Below are 20,473 nucleotides of genomic sequence, written 5' to 3'. Positions count from 1 at the left end.
GGAGGGGAGCAGTTTACATAGTCACTTTCAGTTTGCATCACACAATGTTCACAGTGGAACTTAGAGTGTGTGAGTCTACAGTCTGAACTCTGCAGAGTCTGAACCTCAGCTGCTCTGACTCTGTGTCATGAGTCCAACCAGCTGTTAACTCGTCTCTTCTTCCATTGATCCACATTCACTTCTCACAGAATGAAAGACAGAGGTCTGTGTTCAACTCTGGTTGTGTGGATCCTCATCATGTGGACTTTCACCACAGCAGGTACGTGAAGTCTGATCTTACTCAGAAATCACAGGTTCTGTTTGAACGTAGTACTTTGTACAGACATGTTGGTTTCCATCAGACGAAGCAGGAAACATGAGAAATGATTGTGAAGGTTTATAACACCATAGAGAAACATGTTCTCACTGAGCTGGAGGTAAAACAGTTCACACCAGATGTTGGGTTCTTTTATTCTTCATTGAAACCTCATTGTCAACAGAACTGAACCGAGTTGGGTTTTTAAAGTGTTTGTGTGTGAATAAATATCAGCTCTGTAATTTGATAATACTGTCATCACACATGATCCGCGCCCAGTTTAACAAACTTTTTGTTCAGCCACAGTTCAGAGTTTCTCCACGTCTCGCGCGACTGAAATTTAACTCTCAACACAATTTAAATTAATGTCATAAAGATAAATGATTGAATTGCTGCCTTTGCACATATCAAAATAAAAGCACACCAGCGTTTCTGTATAGACCATAGACTGTACAGTGGATATAAAAAGTCTGGACACCCCTGTTCAAATGCCAGGTTTTTGTAAGGTAAAAAAATGAGACCAAGATAAATCATGTCAGAACTTTTCCAACCTTTAATGTTATAACATGAACAATTCAATTGGAAAAAAAAAACTGAAATAAAAAGTTAAATAGTGTGCACACCGTCTTATAACTGGGAATTAATCAATCACATTCAAACTCATGTTAAATATTAATCAGTACACACCTGCCATCATTTTCAGGGACTCTGATTAATCCCAAATAAAGTTCAGATGTTCCAGGAAGATTTTCTGATCTTTTCTTATTTACATCTTACAGGAAAAGCTCTGGTCCACAGAGACCTTCCAAAGCATCAGAGGGAACTCATTGTTGAAAAGGTATCAGTCAGGAGAAGGATACTAAATAATGTTTACATTACATCACACAAACTTGGAATTTTAACAGTGCTGTGTAGACTTTTTATATCCACTATATATGAAGAGGTTACACCCAGGATCTTTAGCACGTCTGTCCGTCCTGGGACAGATCCTCACATGTGGCTCTCTGAGGTTTCTACGTTTGTTTTATGTATTTTTCTCTTGTTGAGGGTTAAGAACAGAGGATGTCTCACCTTGTTAAGTTCAATGAGACAAATTTAGATTTGTGAATGTGGGCTCTCCAAATCAAATTTGATTGATTGACTTTTTGGGAACTGTCTGTCTTTATTTACTGTCTGTGATCCAATCCGGAGAATTTTAGCAGCACATTATTCTACAGTATATGTCACATGTTATTATTTAGTTAAAAGTGCAGGAATCTGCACGAAAACACTGATATCTGAGACATGTTGTTAATGTTCCACATCAAGTCAAAGCTCAATCAAAACAACACCCACTTCCAGTTGTGACCCTTCACAATAAAGGTCACATACCGGTACACCGCTTAGGATGACAAGAAACACAAATTCCCTGATTAAACCTTCACAATAAAGCAACTAAATAAATTAGCTTTCATTCACACTGGGTGAGGATCAACCGGTTCTGCAGTTGAGCTGCGTTTCTTTTCAAAGTGGTTTAGCGAGTGTGTTATTTTGTACACACACGCGCAAACACACACACATACACACACAGGATTCTAAAAAAAATAATCCTTCTTTACGTCTAAATTTCCAGATCCTAAATTCTTCTCATCACAAAGAATGTTCAAATTTTGCTGAATCTCTGAGTAAATCTTCTAAATTAACATTTCTGTGATCAACACACAACTTTTCCAACTTGGTGTGAATCTGAGCCTCTTTTAGTTCATATTTTTAATTTTACAGTAAATGTACCTTACACACCTCGTGTGGCAGGAGGTTGTTTTTGTGAAAGCAGCTCAGATAAAACTACTGTATGTGTAACTAACCCTACATTTGTTATTGTTTGTGTATGTATTGAAGTGTATTTCTGTTATTTTATTGTGAAAATGTTTTTATTTTGAAACGGTTCCGGTGGAGTCCCGGACTTGCTGTTGACGGAACTTCTAGAAAAATGTTTTATGTTTAGCGACCCTCCGAGGAAGGACAATTTCTTACGGTGTCTCTAAGTTATTCAAAGTTTTTATTAAGGTGTACGGTATTACAAGGACGGTTTGAATAAACAGAACTTCAGTCAAAAAAGACCTCTTTCGGAGGATCTGCTTCAGTTGGGCGCCATGAAGCAGATCCTCTGAGAGATGGAGTTTTTTGACTGATGTTGTTTATTCAAACAATAACACATGTAGGGTTAGTTACACTCCCACCAAATTATGAGTGATTTTTATAATGACAATTGAACCGAATAATTTCACATCAGCTATATCAGTGCATTTTGCAATCATAGCTTGAGTAGCTTCAAACAGAAGAACTAACTTTTGCACTGGACGTTCCAACACAAAGTTTACCAGAGTGAAACTGCTCTACTCATACAAGGAATCCAACAGCCACTGGATCTGATGTTGTTCATGGTGAAACCTTTTCCCTGATGCTTTACTCTTTTGTGGCTATGAGCTATTCTTTGTGATGTCACATGCTGTTCTTTGGGAATGACAATTGGGTGCTTGAAAGAGTCAAAGAAAGTTGAATGGCAGAGTTTTCCTCCCACCTTTAGAAACCATCCGTGTCAAGAAATAGATCAAGCTGGTGCAGCTTGTTGTGATGTGGCATTGTGAACTTCCTTTGCTCAACAGCTATATTTCCTTAACATAGGCCATGCTTTGCACATTCAGAAGTATAAAATGATCAGCACGTTCCTGTTCACTCACTGTGGAAGGAGCATGTGATCTGATCTTCTTAGATCAGATCACATTTGGACCATGAAGAACACTTAGAAAAAAGATCTCCAAGACTCTTTGTTTCTGTGGTTTTTGTCAGCAGCGTCTGTGCCTTTCTGACTTCTGGATCTCCTATTGACAGATCCAGCACCATATCCCTCCGTGTTGGTAATTCTTGAGTTCCATCGTCGGCTACCTTCTCAATATTACCTCTCTCAAAGATGTATTTCATGTATGTTGTGCAGTCTTTCTTGTATTTCTCATCTTTCTCTAACTTTCGTTAGATGACTTTGTCGGATTTCAGCGAGCCTTTTGCTATCAGGTAAGTGTGGCCATTGCTTTAATGGCAGAGGCATCTCATAATGTCCCTTTTCCTTATGCTTCCTTTAAGTTTTCCAAGGAATATGAGATCCTCTTGTGAAACAGTCTTGTCTTCTCCTTTCGTGTATTTATAGTCTGACTCCAGGATGCTTATAATGTCCATTGGCGTAACTGGAGGAAGGTCCTTAACGTTGACTCTGTGACACAGGCTGGATTCTGTTTCATCCAGGCATGGGGTTGAACCTCCAACAATGCTCCACCCTAATTCTGTAAGGATTGCATAGGGCTCGTTATCTTTTCCAGATAACACTTGTCTGGGCACTAATGTTCTTGGACAGTTGTATCGGATCAGAAGTCCTATATCGCAATCAAGGAGAGATGGCATTTCATCGACAATTCCCTCCAGATGAGACCATTTCTTTGCTGTTTCATGCTCGGGTGAATGATTACGGTTCACTGGAATGTGGTCTTTACTGTAGGAGGGAGGAAGGTCGATGTGAAAGCTTGAATTGTAGCCTCTTACACGAAGTACAATAACTCTTTCACTCTTCCCCATGGTGTATTTTCCAAGCATAGTGGTCAGTTTCAATTTTACGGGTAGGTATCTGCTTGTAACTGATTGGCTGCATCTTCATCGATGAAGGTGCCGTCACTTTGGGTGTCTAACAATGCATACACAAGCTGCTCATTAGATGGGTTTTTCGCTGTGGACACCCACACTGGGACGATCATAGACGTGATGTCTGACTGGCACACACTAGTGACATTAAGGGCTGTAACCACTGTGGTATCATTAGCCGTGTTTGGAGCTCTGTTTGAACTGCATACAGTCCCCTTTCCACCTGTGTGTGTTCTATAGTTGTAATCATGGAGTCAAGTAGGGTGCTTTCTCTTACATCCATCACATATGTGCCGGTGACGACATTCTCTTGCGTTGTGACCTGGTTTCATACATCCGAAGCAGTTTATACTCCATGACATATGATCGTCGCTCCTTCAGAGACTTCTTCATGAAGTCTGGGCACCTTGGCAACTGATGCTTATCATCTTTGCAACACATGCAGGGGGGTTTGGATCTCACACTGTTTGCTCCGGCTTCATCACTGCTTGTGATGGTTTGCATCGTGTGGACATTGGCTTTGTTTCCTCTTATTTCCTTTGTGCCTCCTTTGTCGTGGAATGTGTTAGATGAGTGAAGAGCATGCAGAGAAGTGACCGGGTTGCATGCTATCTCCGCTTCCATGTTCACAAAGTTAGCAAAGTCTTCAAAGGGGGGGAACTCTTTCCCTTCCATTAGCTTGACTGTGACCTTACGATTCCAACGGGCTGTTAACCAATCAGGGACTTTCTGTATCAACTTTAGATTTTCTTCACAGTCATTTCATATTTCCAGACCCTTTACATGTGACATGGCTTGCAGGCAGGCGTTTAAGAAGTCTGAGAATTACCTTAACCCTTCAGCGTCCTTGGAATTTATTTTCGGCCATTTTGACAGCTTCTCTCTGAAAGCTCTTTGGACAAGAAATGGCTGACCATAGCGTTGATCTAGCTTTTTCCATGCATCTCCGTATGCTTCATCGTCACTGCTGTAAATGGTGCCTTCAAGGCATTTGTTTGCTGAGCCTGTGACATATTTCTTTAAAAAATGAAGCTTATCAGCTGAACAGATGCCTTTGCGATCGATGAGTGACATGAATGAAGCCCTCCATTCAATGTAGAGAATTGGTTCTCCATTAAACACTGTGGGCATTGGCATTGGGAGTCTGTTTAATGTGATGCTCTCTTGGATTTCTTGGGCCAACTGAGACACATCAGTCTCAGGTGCTGGTGCATCCACGGAGGGTTCTGCTGGTGATCAGAGGGGATGGAAATGCTTGCTCTGTTGCTTTGCTGGGCGGGCTGAATATCTGTTTCCGTTCTGATTTCTCTGTCGTAGATCATCAGTCTGGCACGAGCAGCCTCCATCTCCTTTTCTGACTGTAGACGCTCCAATTCAGACCTCTGCACGTCCAATTGCTCTTCCATTGTTCTTATTTTCTCCTTTTGCCTTAATTCAACTTTACATTAATTTGTATTGAGCTTCCTTTGCAGCTAATTGTGCAGCTGCATCAATTCTTTTAGCTGCAATGCTTACAGTTTCAGAGCGGAGACTGGCACCTGACAGTGAAGCGCTACCCTATACAGAGTGAGCATAGTCATTTGCGTGTAGTTGATGAAGATGCTGCCTTTGAAAATCTGCGTCAAATTCACCATCTATTCCTGATAGACATTCATAAATTACTTTCAACATGTCATTAGTCACAGCTTCACATGAGTCCATTTTACGTCTCAGTTCATTTGCTGGTGTGGCATGCACTCTCATTTCACTGTAGACTTTGATGATGTCATTCATTCCTTTTTCAATGTTGTCTGCCAGTGATGCAAACTCTGCGTCTGATAGGTTGGTCTCCAAGTTTTGTTTGGACTTTCTCATTAGCATTTTCCATTGTTCATAAAGGCTAAGCAGTCTTTTTTCATTTTTACTTAATTCCTCCTTTTGAAAGAGGAGCATCTTCTCTGTGGGCGCACTACACCGCTCTGAACGGCGGGGTAACTTATTAGCATCCTCCATTTTAGCTTGAAGCTTAGCTAGCTGTTCTTTTTTTCTTTCAATTTCCTGCTTAAATTCCTTGTGTGACAAACCTTCATCCTCAGCTTGAAATAATAAGCCAAAACTGTCCTCTATTTCCGTCCGTAGTTCATGCATTTGCTCATTAATATCATCCAATTTAGCCGTGTTGGACCATCACCAGAGTAGCTGCTCACACCGCTCCGTGTCGTCTTTTTTCCTTCTCCTCTCTCCACAGGCAGTGTGGTGCGGCAGGTGAAGGTGAATTTGTTACTGAAGCAGATCCTCCGAAAGATGGTGTTTATTCAAACCGTCCTTGTAATACCGTACACCTTAATAAAAACTTTGAATAACTTAGAGACACCGTAAGAAATTGTCCTTCCTCGGAGGGTCGCTAAACATAAATCCTTTTTCTCGAAGTTTCCAGCAAGTCCGCGACTCCACCGGAATCGTTTAACAATAAAATCATATAACATTTTCACAACAAAATAACATCTTCAATACATACACAAACAATAACACATGTAGGGTTACTTACAGTATGTTAACTGTCAACAGCCAAACAGACAGACAGTTCCATCAGGATATTTACATTCACAATCCGTCTGTTAGCAAATGCTCTAATTGCACTTTGAAAAAAGCTTCTATTCACCACAGTTGATCCTGAACTGGTTGTTTTTTTACCCGGTGTCTCACAGATGTTGAGGTCGCCTGCGTTTTAGAGGAGAGCAGCATCTTACCCTGCAGTTTTCAACCTGGTCCAGACCCAGAAATTTACTGGATGAAGGTGATACCAGGAAACACTCCTGTCCACTCCTACTACAGTGCCAGAGACCAGTTTGCACACCAGGGCGAACGCTTCAGAGGCCGGACATCACTGTTCACAGATCAGATCTCCAGAGGAAATGCCTCCATCAGGCTGACAGGGCTGCAGCTTCAGGACTTGGGCAGATACGAGTGTTACACCAGCACCCTCACTGGAGCCGGCAAGTCGTCATTTATCAACCTGAGAGCAGCTGGTAAAGAAACTCACAGTGAAAACAGAACACAAATAATAGAAATTATATTTGTCTCTTATTGCTGTAACCTTGTTTAACATGTGTACCATTGGGTTGAATTGAAGCTGATACTGAAGCATTGGACGTCTCGTTGCTTGCCGGCACCATTACCTACTTGAAAAATGTTAGTCAGTAAAGTGCAATGAATCCTGGGACAGGTTGGACGGGGACGGATCCACTTGTTGGAGCTCGGTCTTCAAATGCAGTCCCTGAATTGAGACACAGCAAATTTTAGCAGCACCACATAATGGCTCATATGTGACGTGTTAAATAATAAGCACAATATGTCAAATTAATGCAGAGCTCCACAGTGCATGAGGCAAAGATGATCAATGAGTTATAAAAGAGAAATGTTGTGTTGCAGCTCCGGTGCGTCACGTGGACATTGAGCAGGTGGAGGACAGCTTCACCTGCCGCTCAGAGGGGATCTACCCCGAGCCGCAGCTCACCTGGTCCACCAGGCCTCCGTCCAACTTGACCCTTCAGAGCCAAACCACAGTGAAGGAGACGGAGCAGCAGCTCTATGAGATCAGCAGCACACTGACACTGTCAGACAGAGACACTGTTCTGATCTGCAGCATCAGCACTCACCATGGCAGGAGGAGCGCAGTGTGGTATCAACCCAGTACGTTGAATCTGCTCTATGGAACTGAACCTTTGCTTGTTTCACCGACTGCTGCATATTTATATCTGCTCCTACAGATAACTTACATTTTATTTCAATGCTGATTCTCAATCTTTACTTTGTTTGTTTCTTTGTCTGCTGAACAGATTTCCACTAAACTAGTTGTGAGGATGGAACGTGGGCCACAGTTCACTCAGTAGAGCTCAGACCTCCACAAGGCCCAACAGCCTCCTTATGAAACCACATTGAAATTCACCAGGCCCAAGATCTGCACCAAATTTCACACACTCATAAATATCAGTCCTCTAAATTTATCAGATTGTTTTTTCATCTTCATCAGTTATTCGCAGGGAAATCAATGAAAATGGTGAATACTCACAATGGAAATGTGAAAAAACAGCAAATCCTGGATCCACACAAACATTTGATGAGTTCTTATCTGAGCCTGACCCATAACACACCTTCCTGCCAAGTTTCATGGAAATCTGTCCAGTAGTTGTTGTGTAATGTTGCTTAAAGCCCAACAAACAAATGGAACATTGAACAGATCCATTAGTTCTCTTTCTTTAACATTGGACCTTTCTGGACATTTTCCCTGAGAGGACTGATGTGTGTGAGATGTGGTGCAGCTTGAATTGACTGTTGGGCCTTGGAGGAGATATCAGCTCCACTGAGTGACCTTCTAGTTCAGTTCATCATTCCAAGGCCACACCCTCCTCCACATGAATCATTCTGATGATAGAAAATGTTCAGAAAGTCTCATCAGAGCCTGAAACCACATTCTGACAACGATGATATTATTTGATCCCTTTTCTTTTCAGCTCCCGTCCCTGTGTCCCTGTTTAAAACAACAACAACAATCCACTGCACTGCTCCAAACACCAAACCCCCGACACACTGGGTGTGGAAATTCAACCACAGTCAGATCATTGTGAACCAGACCGGGGTCGACGGCCTCCACAGCGTCTCAGAGCAGTGGAGGCAGCAGGTGGAGGATGTGTCAGCGTCAGGCAGCCTCACACTGCACCACCTATCTTCAGATCACCAGGGAACGTTCACCTGTGAACTCAGTAGTGAAGAGGAGACGCACTTCATCAACAGCTACGTGACGATAGAGAAAGGTAAGATCCCATGAGACGAGAACTGATTGATGAAATCCTCAGAGCGACTCTCAGACCTGAGGCTGGTGCAGTGAGCCCTGGTTCCTCCTGGTGGAGCAGATCCCCCAGGGCTCCGTCCTCCAGCTCCTCAGGAGCATCGTGTCCACATGTTGTCAGGAGAACAGGAACGAGGAGGCCACACACACACACACACACACACACACACACTACACTTTACAATGAAGACACATCACTGCACTTTGTTGATGCTACAGTTCTACTCTCTGAATTACATGTTTTTCATTTTTAGCTGCAGCAATTGTGGTCGGAGTCCTCGTTGTGTGTGTAGCATTAGGAGCTGGAGCAGGAATCTTCTATTTTATAAGACTAAAGGTAAATATTATTACTTACAATAATTCTGCTGTTCATTTATTATGTGATGTTTCTTTTAACGATTATTTCTTTTGAACAAACCCAAAACAGATCACCCACCATCAGATGCTTCAGAGGACACATTTAAAGTAAGTTTACTGTTTATTCTGAACTGAGAATTAAAATATTCTGCTCTAAAGAATAACCCTGTTGTCATGGAGATGCTGTAAACTACTTTATTCTTGTCACGCTGCTCTAACAGCTTCATCTCAGCTGCATCAGCAGACACATCCTAAAGCTTCAGTTTCTGAGAGTTCGTTCAAAAACTATATCGATATTAGAGTGAAAGAAAATCTGATACCAATATAACGGCCAATAAATTTATGATAAAGATTTGACAATGATTCCTAAGATGTTGTTATCAAACTTTACAGCAAAGAAATGTAACTGAGACTTGATATTTTACAGTTTAACCATGAACTGTATAATTAATGAAAAAAATACAAAGAACTTTAATTAAAATGGCTGCAACTGGCTGAATAATCGACTGGTGACTGAAACCTGCATCCAAACTACTTGAGGCCTCCTGAGATCACCTGTCTCACTCCTACAGACAAAGAGTTCAGTCCTTATCATACACAATGGAAGTGAGTGACTGACAGCTGGATAACTAATGTTCAATATGTACTTATATACAAGGTAATATTCATATTTAGGACCATATTAAAGTCAAAGCCATTTGGTCAACATTGTGCTGCAGTAGCAGAACTCTGCAAAACATTGTTGAACTGAGAAGATAAAGATTGAACAGATGCTCTAAATATGAATTAATATTAATGTGAATATTGTGCATTGAACAGATAAATTTGCACAACTGCATTTCTTTGTGTATATTTATGCTCGTGCATTCAGCCTTTAATAGAATTTACAAAATTCATAAATACGAGTGTGACCCTCCTATGTGGGTTTTTGGAAATAGTGTGTGTGTGTGTGTGTGTGTGTGTGTGTGTGTGTGTGTGTGTGTGTGTGTGTGTGTGTGTGTGTGTGTGCGTGCGTGTGTGTGTGTGTGTGTGTGTGTGTGTGTGTGTGTGGTCCCTCAAGGTTCCTGACATAATTCACAATAATATGAGGTCACATTGACCTTTGACCACTGAAATCTAATCAGTTTCTTGTTGAGTCCAACTGGTCAAAATGTGAAGAAATCCCCTAAAGACAGACTTGATACTTCAAAATGCCATGAACATGTTGTGTGACCTTGACCTTTGACCTTTGACCGCCTGATCTAATGAGTTCCTCTGTTAGTCTGAATGAACGCTTGAACCAAATCTGAAGGGATTCTCTTGAGGAGCTTTTAACATGTTCATGAGGCAAACAGGGGATTTACCAGGGTGAGGGTCACATGATCACGTTTTGTATGAATGTTGTGTTTTCGGATTTTATTCTAACAGATATTTTCTTTATTTACAGATACAGATATGGTGAGCTCTCAAAGACTCGGTGTAAAGTCGTGGCCTCAGTCCTGAAGTCAGACCCCTCACTTCTGACAGAACTGGATCTGAGTCACAACGAGCTGCTGGATTCAGAAGTGAAGCTGCTGTGTTCTGGACTGGAGAGTCCAAACTGTCGACTGGAGACTCTGAGGTCCTTAAATCCTTCTTCACTTTTCAGACTTTCTTTCTTATTGGGTCATTATTTATTTAAATTGTCTCAGTTCTGCTCTGCTCACTGTCCCTCAGTCATCTGTCACTCACCCAGCCTGTCAGTCACGTCCACCTCATCAACTCCATTCACCTGCACTCACCTGCTCCTGATCACTAAGAAAGTGTCAGTAATTAACATGTGGACTGAGGCCGAGCACTCGTCCTCCTCAGGTTTTCAAAATAAATCACATTCTTATTGAAACACGTTGGACAGTTGATAAGTATAGAAACAAACAGGTGACTGTCAGGAGCCATCCCTACTTTAAACAGTGTTAAATTACACAAACCTGCTCAGTGACCAACACACAGAGAAGAAGCTGATGAATGAAACAATGGTCCAACATGTCTGATCTGATATTTACCTTCACGTCCCAAACGGGACTGAGGTCAGCACCATGTTGAGAGTCTGTGTTGACTTGATGACGATCCACAACAACAGGAGGACACATTCAAATATTAATATTTCTTTATCCAGGTTGAGGAGCTGCAGACTGTCAGAGATCAGCTGTTCTTCTCTGGCTTCAGCTCTGAGGTCAAACCCCTCTCATCTGAGAGAACTGGATCTCAGTGACAACGACCTGCAGAACTCAGCAGTGGAGGAGCTGTGTGGTTTTCTACAGAGTCCAACCTGTCAACTGGAGACTCTGAGGTCAGACATCATGTTTTAATGTTGAAGGTTCAGCCTAAATATAATGTATACATTTAAATATAAAGTATTAAATTCTAAAGACTGTAAATATAAATTATTTATTTATAAATTATGTAAATATAGTGTATGTTAATATAAAGTATTTACATACAACTGGCTCATTCTAAAGTAAAGAAACAACAGTTGGTACAATTCAGATGAAACTCGTGAAAACATCTCCAGGATTCTTTTCTATTCAGTTTCTAACAATGGATCCTTTCACCTGAATCTTCCACACTGGAGCTTTAAGGTCAAAGGTCAGAACATGTGTTCCTTACAGGGAACACTGATACTGAGCTGAGAGATGTTTGTAGAATGAGCGCTGAGGACCGAGTCAGGCTCAATGTGACTGAAGTTTTACTGACAGAGAAACAATCCAATGCTGAACAATGTGTACATGTAATGTTTCTGTGGAAGCTAACTAGGACTTGTCCCGGTGGTCCTGTGGACTGACCACATGACAGCGTGCTGTGTTGGTGTTCTGGGACTGGGCTCAGGGTCCAGAGTCCAAGTTGATTATATTTGATTCCTTTTATTTTTAGGACCATGTTCTTCAGCCCTGTTTCTTCCAGTTTGGGTTCATTTCCAACATGAAACCCTTCCTCTGGTTTCAGGACTTACACGGGGTCGTCCATGCCTTTATCTTTTCACCACTAGATCTCTGTCCCGCCCTGTACACACGTGTTCCTCAGGCTCCCTGCACCACTTTCAACTGGTCAAACTGCTGCTCAGATCATCACCACTTCAAGAAAACATGATCATAGAACTGCTCGCCCTTTCACACATCAACTGTGGAACATGTTCTGACAAGTGGGTCGGACATCTTCTGGAGCTGAAGCAGCTGCAGGAGATTGTTCGAGTCCGACTTGTTCACAGCAACAGGAACATGTGGAAACATTCAGATGAGGGGCGGAGCCAAAACATATGTCTCCATAACAACCAGTTGACTCTGAGGTCCTTAAATCCTTCTTCACTTTTCAGACTTTCTTTCTTATTGGGTCATTATTTATTTAAATTGTCTCAGTTCTGCTCTGCTCACTGTCCCTCAGTCATCTGTCACTCACCCAGCCTGTCAGTCACGTCCACCTCATCAACTCCATTCACCTGCACTCACCTGCTCCTGATCACTAAGAAAGTGTCAGTAAATAACTTGTGGACTGAGGCCGAGCTCTCGTCCTCCTCAGGTTTTCAAAATAAGACACATTCTTATTGAAACACGTTGGACAGTTGATAATTATAGAAAAAAACAGGAAGTGACAGTGAGGAGCCATCCCTACTTTAAACAGTGTTTAATTACACAAACCTGCTCAGTGACCAAACACAGAGAAGAAGCTGATGAATGAAACAATGGTCCAACATGTCTGATCTGATATTTATCTTCAGGTCACAGACTGGACTGAGGTCAGCAGCATGTTGAGAGTCTGTGTTGACATGATGATGATCCACAACAACAGGAGGACACATTCTAACATTCATATTTCTGTATCCAGGTTGGAGCACTGCAGACTGTCAGAGATCAGCTGTTCTTCTCTGGCTTCAGCTCTGAGGTCAAACCCCTCTCATCTGAGAGAACTGGATCTGAGCTACAACAAGCTGAGCGACCCAGCATTGGAGGAGCTGTGTGGTTTTCTACAGAGTCCAACCTGTCGACTGGAGACTCTGAGGTCAGACATCATGTTTTAATGTTAAAGGTTGTCTAAATATAATGTATATATTTAAATATAAGGTATTTATTTCTAAAGTCTGTAAATATAAAGTACTTAAATATATATTATGTAAATATATAGTATTTATTCATAAAGTATGTAAATATACAACATGTAAATATAAAGTAATTCAATATAAAGTATTTCAATATAAAGTATTTCAATATAAAGTTTTAAATATACATGGCTCATTCTAAAGTAAAGAAAACAACAGTTGGTACAATTCAGATGAAACTAGTGAAAACATCTCTAGGATTCTTTTATATTCAGTTTCTAACAATGGATCCTTTCACCTGAATCTTCCACACTGGACCGTTAAGGTCAAAGGTCAGAACATGTGTCCCTAACAGTGAACACTGACACTGAGCTGAGAGATGTTTGTAGAATGAGCGCTGAGGACCGAGTCAGGCTCAATGTGACTGAAGTTTTACTGACAGAGAAACAATCCAATGCTGAACAATGTGTACATGTAATGTGTCTGTGGAAGCTAACCAGGACTTGTCCCAGTGGTCCTGTGGACTGACCACATGACAGCTGCTGTGTTGGTGTTCTGGAACTGGGATCAGGGTCCAGAGTCCAAGTTGATTATATTTGATTCCTTTTATTATTAGGACCAAGTTCTTCATCCCTGTTTCTTCCAGTTTGGGTTCATTTCCAACATGAAACCCTTCCTCTGGTTTCAGGACTGACACGGGGTCGTCCATGCCTTTATCTTTTCACCACTAGATCTCTGTCCCGCCCTGTACACACGTGTTCCTCAGGCTCCCTGCACCACTTTCAACTGGTCCAACTGCTGCTCAGATCATCACCACTTCAAGAAAACATGATCATAGAACTGCTCGCCCTTTCACACATCAACTGTGGAACATGTTCTGACAAGTGGGTCGGACATTTTCTGGAGCTGAAGCAGCAGCAGGAGATTGTCCGGTTCCGACTCGTTCACAGCAACAGGAACATGTGGGAACATTCAGATGAGGGGCGGAGCCAAAACACATATCTACATGATAACCAGTTGACTCTGAGGTCCTTAAATCCTTCTTCACTTTTCAGACTTTCTTTCTTATTGGGTCATTATTTATTTAAATTGTCTCAGTTCTGCTCTGCTCACTGTCACTCAGTCATCTGTCACTCACCCAGCCTGTCAGTCACGTCCACCTCATCAACTCCATTCACCTGCACTCACCTGCTCCTGATCACTAAGAAAGTGTCAGTAAATAACATGTGGACTGAGGCCGAGCACTCGTCCTCCTCAGGTTTTCAAAATAAGACACATTCTTATTGAAACACGTTGGACAGTTGATAGTTATAGAAACAAACAGGAAGTGACAGTGAGGAGCCATCCCTACTTTAAACAGTGTTTAACTACACAAACCTGCTCAGTGACCAACACACACAGAGAAGAAGCTGATGAATGAAACAATGGTCCAACATGTCTGATCTGATATTTATCTTCAGGTCACAGACTGGACTGAGGTCAGCAGCATGTTGAGAGTCTGTGTTGACATGAAGACAATCCACAACAACAGGATGACACATTCAAATATTCATATTTCTGTATCAAGGTTGGAGGGCTGCAGTCTGTCAGAGATCAGCTGTTCTTCTGTGGCTTCAGCTCTGAGCTCAAACCCCTCTCATCTGAGAGAACTGGATCTGAGTGGAAACGGCTTGCAGGACTCAGCAGTGGAGGAGCTGTGTGTTTTTCTACAGAGTCCAACCTGTCGACTGGAGACTCTGAGGTCAGACATCATGTTTTAACGTGAAAGGTTCAGTCTAAATATAATGTAGTTATTTAAATATAAAATCTTCAATTCTAAAGTCTGTAAATATAAAGTACTTAAATATATAGTAAGTAAAAATAAAGTATGAATATATAGTATTTATTTATAAAGTATGAAAATATACAATATGTAACTATAAAGTTTGTCAATATAAAGTATTTAAATATGAAACTAGTGAAAACATCTCTAGGATTCTTTTCTATTCAGTTTCTAACAATGGATCCTTTCACCTGAATCTTCCACACTGGAGCTTTAAGGTCAAAGGTCAGAACATGTGTTCCTAACAGTGAACACTGATACTGAGCTGAGAGATGTTTGTAGAATGAGCGCTGAGGACCGAGTCAGGCTCAATGTGACTGAAGTTTTACTGAAAGAGAAACAATCCAATGCTGGACAATGTGTGCATGTAATATTTCTATGGAAGCGAACCAGGACTTGTCCCGGTGGTCCTGTGGACTGACCACCTGACAGCGTGCTGCGTTAGTGTTCTGAGACTGGGCTCAGGGTCCAGAGTCCAAGTTGATTATATTTGATTCATTTTATTATTAGGACCAAGTTCTTCAGCCCTGTTTCTTTGGGTTCATTTCCAACATGAAACCCTTCCTCTGGTTTCAGGACTTACACGGGGTCGTCCATGCCTTTATCTTTTCACCACTAGATCTCTGTCCCGCCCTGTACACACGTGTTCCTCAGGCTCCCTGCATCACTTTCAACTGGTCAAACTGCTGCTCAGATCATCACCACTTCAAGAAAACATGATCATAGAACTGCTCGCCCTTTCACACATCAACTGTGGAACATGTTCTGACAAGTGGGTCGGACATTTTCTGGAGCTGAAGCAGCAGCAGGAGATTGTCCGGTTCCGACTCGTTCACAGCAACAGGAACATGTGGGAACATTCAGACGAGGGGCGGAGCCAAAACACATATATCCATGATAACCATGGTTACGTTAAGTTATGTTAATGTAACACTTACTACTAGTTGCAGTTTTTGTTTATGATTACAGGACCAGGTTTCGTGGGAGCAGTAAAATGGTTAAACAATATAATTATAAATGTAATGAACACACCAGAGACCATAGAATATGTTGGAATGCCGGATTTGGTTTGTAAAACAAAAGGAAAAAAATGAGTAGTTTTAGATATAATAACAGACAGATACCATACAAAACATTAAAATACAGCTAACATATAACACAAATTATATATATACAAATCTTCAAGTGAGTCAAGTTCAGTTCAGTGTGTATTAACACGTTCTGACGATCTAACGATCACGTCGGGCAGTCTGTAAATCCCAGGAAAAACACGTGCTGTCCTCCGATGGAGAAGGACTCCGTCCAGTGTAATCACGCGCTGAAAAGGGTGTGGTCACTCGCTCAGGGTTGGCTCGCCATCTAGTCCGCATGCATGTAGCTCAATGCTAGCATGGATGCTACACTCCTCTCGATCTCTCAGCAACAAAAAAAAGTAACTCCTCAAATGTCCAACAAAAACACAGTCCACCGCGTAGACAGAATAAAACAAAACACTTTTAGAAAATAAAATAAAAGTTTACAAGAGTCCAAATCTAGTATTTCTAGTCTTAAGTTCACTTGCTGCAAACTAAAGTCTCCTCTTCTCAGTCTCCGTGTCTTCACATTAAACTTCTCTCACAACTAATAATATGGGTCCTTATGTATTAGTTTTGATATTTGTTTTAGTGTTTGGTAAAACATTTCAATCAGATCAAATATAATGGATTTTTATAACTAATATAAACTTAACACAGGTACATTTTAATAATATTTATTCAATTATTTATTCACTAATTTATTTACTAAATCATGTTCCTTTTTTTAACCTGGGTTACATTAAGTTACAGGTTCACTGTGAAGGAGTTAGTGACGTCTCCAGGTGTTGTATATGTGAACATAGTCCACTTGTTCACATGTACGACTCCTGAACATGTCCATCAAGATATTTAGAGACATCTAGTGGTGAAGTTACATATTACAAACTGAACCCCGAGGACACGAGGACTTTCAAGCTGTTTTCATGAACTCTGTAAAATAGAGTCTGGACATTTTCTGGAGTTTGACTTTCACATATGAAGAATGGGTGGAGCAGCAGGAGGACGGACTTGACGTATAAATCCTGCTGTGGAAAGATCAGTGTTGTTGTTTACAGCTCATTCACACAGGCGTCAGCCCTCATTACCAAAAGCTCTGGAATCTCCTTGTGTTTCCAAGTTGACGTCTTCATCTTCTCATGTACGGCTCCACTTCTTCATCCTGAGATATTTGTGTTCTTCCAGTTTCACGTCCGTCACGTGTTAGAAACCTCATCAACACGTCCACTCGCTCTCTGTGAATCCTCTGGACATTCACCTGCTGTATTCTCACATGGACTCACTCAGAAACTTTATTAGGAGGCTGCAGGAAAAGTTCCAGAAAATGTCCAGAACAATTTGACTCAGGCTTCAGGTCTGAAAACAGAGACAGTGATGTTTAGTCAAAGTTCTTTATTTTCACACATGAACTCAGTTTAATTTACATTTAAGTTTTATTATTTATCCAGGTTGGAGAGCTGCAGACTGTCAGAGATCAGCTGTTCTTCTGTGGCTTCAGCTCTGAGGTCAAACCCCTCTCATCTGAGAGAACTGGATCTGAGTAACAACGACCTGCAGGACTCAGAAGTGGAGGAGCTGCTTGATCTACAGCAGAGTTCAACCTGTCGACTGGAGACTCTGAGGTCAGTAGATGGTTGGAGTCAGTCTACGCTGCTTTCATCAGTATTTTACTAAACAGTCAGTATCACAGATCCAGGGTCTGTGCTACCAAGCAGGATTTGTGGTTATCAGGTTAACTTCAGGTTTAGTTTTTTCAGTCCTACGAAGCTCGTCCACTCCTTAACCAAGTAAATCACCATGGTGACTTCTGATGAACAGCTAACCTTCTCCAGGTTAAGTTGGAGATCAACCCGTATAGAAGCTCCGCCCACTGACCACAGTGACTCTACACTGTTGTGTGGTGCTCACTCTCCTTAAAGGGACGGATAAGGGAAGTTTAAATCAACGTCTGGTTGGTTCAGTTGATCTCTAACTCACCCAGAACATCTCAATCTCTCCAGACTCCTCCTGTCACCAAAACACCAGATGACCTCAGTCAGCTTCCTGGAGACAGGTCCATGTGTTTGAATTGAGTAGTGATGTCAGAGGTTTCACCACAGTGTGTGTCCTCAGAGACAGTGAGACAGTGTGTGTCCTCAGAGACAGTGAGACAGTGTGTGTCCTCAGAGTCAGTGAGACAGTGTGTGTCCTCAGAGACAGTGTGTGTCTTCAGAGTCAGTGAGACAGTGTGTGTCCTCAAATACAGTGAGACAGTGTGTCCTCAGAGACAGTGTGTGTCCTCAGAGACAGTGAGACAGTGTGTGTCTTCTTCCCTTCCACTCATCTTGTTATTCAACAACAGATTCAGATCTTGTGGTATTGAGTTATTTATCTCGTTCACACACGTTATTATGTTGTGGTCAAGTATTATGTTTTTACCAGAGGCCACCAGGGGGCGCTGTAACTTACACATTGACAAGATCCCAGATGTTTTTCCTGCATTTAGCAGCTGTGCCTGAGTTTCTTTTAATATGAGGCTCTGCTGTCAGTCAAACTGTCCATGTCTGTGATTGGTCATACTCACTAAACCCCGCCCCTTTTATGAGTTAACTTAACGAGTTGATAACCAGTGTCATGTGACCACTTAGCCTGACTGTGTCTGTCAGGTTCAGTTGAGCTGATCTCAGAAAGATCTCCTGGACATGTTGAAGTGTCTTTGTAGTTCAGTCCTCAGTGTTTCCTCAGTGAAGCTGTGAGAGGACAATCAGGACAGACGTCAGGATTGGACAGAGACACATAGAGACAACAGTCGGCCAATCAGACGAGTCACAAGCTGCTTGGGATCATGTGATTGAGTTGACGTGAAGACGACAGTTGTTGTTTTCATGTGAACAGGAAATGAAGCTGGACCACAGCTGACAGCCTCACACGACTCGTCTTCATCTGATCTGAGACAGTTTGTTCTCTCACTTCATCAGTGAAGAACTGATCAGGTGGATCTTTGTCACAGCTCTGAGATCAGTGGGACTGAAGCCTCTCCTCATCAGCATGGTAAACAGGAGCTCTTTATACAGAGCAGAACCTCTGCTGAGGTCCATCTGTCTCATCTGGTCCCAGTTTGTCAGAAGCAGATGTTCATCAACACACAGTGAAACATGGCTTCACCTGTCACAGCAGTAAATCCACCTCTCAGGTGTCCACTCTGCACTTTGACATGCAGAGGACACACACTGAGCTCTTAGCGTGTTCATTCCAACACGTGAACATGAAGCAGAGAGGAAGCTGCTCCACCTCTGAACAGGACTGAAGTCCCTGCTGCTCTTTCTACTGGATGTGCTGCATCACTGACTCACAACTGATGAAGTGAGTCTCTGTGACACTGATGTCTTCTTCTCTCAACAGGTGGTGGTCTTAGTGGAGCTGATTGTGAAGAGGACAGTGTGTGTGGACTGAGGCTAAGCTGTGTCCTGAGGATCCAGAGGCTGAAGCAGCAGCAGCTTATGTGTAGAGCGGCTCTGACTGGGCCTCGCTGCTGGGAGGCAGAGTGGAGACAGAGCTCCAGAGGAATCAGAGGAGGTTGTTGTAATATGTAACTTCACCACTAGATGGCCTTCCACACCGATTGTGTTTATTCACATGAAGAATGTGTTTATTGAAATGACATAACACAAGCAGAATATATAAACCCTCTGTAAAGAGTCACATATATGTATTTTTTTATTTTTTTATTCTGCTCCACCTTTGTCCCTCAATATTTCTCCATGTTGGTATAACCACATTCTGTTTATATGTTTGTTTATGATCTTAAAGTTCCTGGATTCACGTCAGAAAAATCAAATCACTTTGAGTTTAAAAATTTAGTTTTGTCTTTGACACAAAAGATCAAAACTCTGGACTTAAAAATGGGACGTTTTCATTCCTGCATCAGGTGCAGAGCGGTGGTGGCTTTTCTACTTTTGACCCACAGGTGGCGCTGCAGTATAACAGCAGCACATCCCAGTCAAAGCCTTTATATTCAGTCTATGAGTCAAACACATGGATCATTTCCTCTGTGACAAACCAGATGTAACGAGAAGAAAAACATCTCAGAGAGAAAAGTTCTGTTTCTACTTGTCTCTGCTTTAATGCTCAATAAACATCCTTCCACCGACTTCACTGGAATCATGACTCAGCTTTTCTTTCCTCTTCAAACAAACTGGTGGAAACATCTCGTCCTTGGTGCAGGTAAAAGAACAAAATCACCAGTTTGACATAATGGAAACAACCAGAAGAAAAGTGAATGAGATATTTACAGAATGAAGAAGAGTCGATGAAGAGCAGAGCATCTTAAAGTTTCTAAGGAAACTGTTTAATAAACATTTTACCATATTTAATAGAAAACTGACCCGAGGACGTTTTATAC

The 20,473-nt window shown here is 41.8% G+C and overlaps 1 protein-coding gene across 4 annotated transcripts; it reads left to right on the top strand.

Annotated features, from left to right (window-relative positions):
• Positions 1-37: 37 nt before the first annotated feature.
• Positions 38-20,222, top strand: LOC133966705 (NACHT, LRR and PYD domains-containing protein 9-like). Of its 4 annotated transcripts, XM_062401736.1 has the most exons (12): positions 38-259; positions 6,652-6,972; positions 7,376-7,636; positions 8,458-8,757; positions 9,047-9,129; positions 9,220-9,257; positions 10,576-10,749; positions 11,284-11,457; positions 12,987-13,160; positions 14,765-14,938; positions 17,541-17,714; positions 19,474-20,222. In XM_062401736.1, the coding sequence occupies exons 1-12, from the start codon at positions 190-192 to the stop codon at positions 19,484-19,486; spliced, it is 1,956 nt and encodes a 651-aa protein (XP_062257720.1). In that variant the 5' UTR covers positions 38-189; the 3' UTR covers positions 19,487-20,222. The 4 variants fall into 4 exon arrangements, with proteins under 4 accessions (XP_062257720.1, XP_062257722.1, XP_062257721.1 ...); XM_062401738.1 differs by lacking the exon at positions 11,284-11,457; XM_062401737.1 differs by lacking the exon at positions 14,765-14,938.
• Positions 20,223-20,473: the final 251 nt, after the last annotated feature.

This window comes from Platichthys flesus, chromosome 12, assembly GCF_949316205.1.
Source record: "Platichthys flesus chromosome 12, fPlaFle2.1, whole genome shotgun sequence".
NCBI lineage: Eukaryota > Metazoa > Chordata > Actinopteri > Pleuronectiformes > Pleuronectidae > Platichthys > Platichthys flesus.
This window is presented reverse-complemented; position numbering and strand designations above follow the sequence as displayed.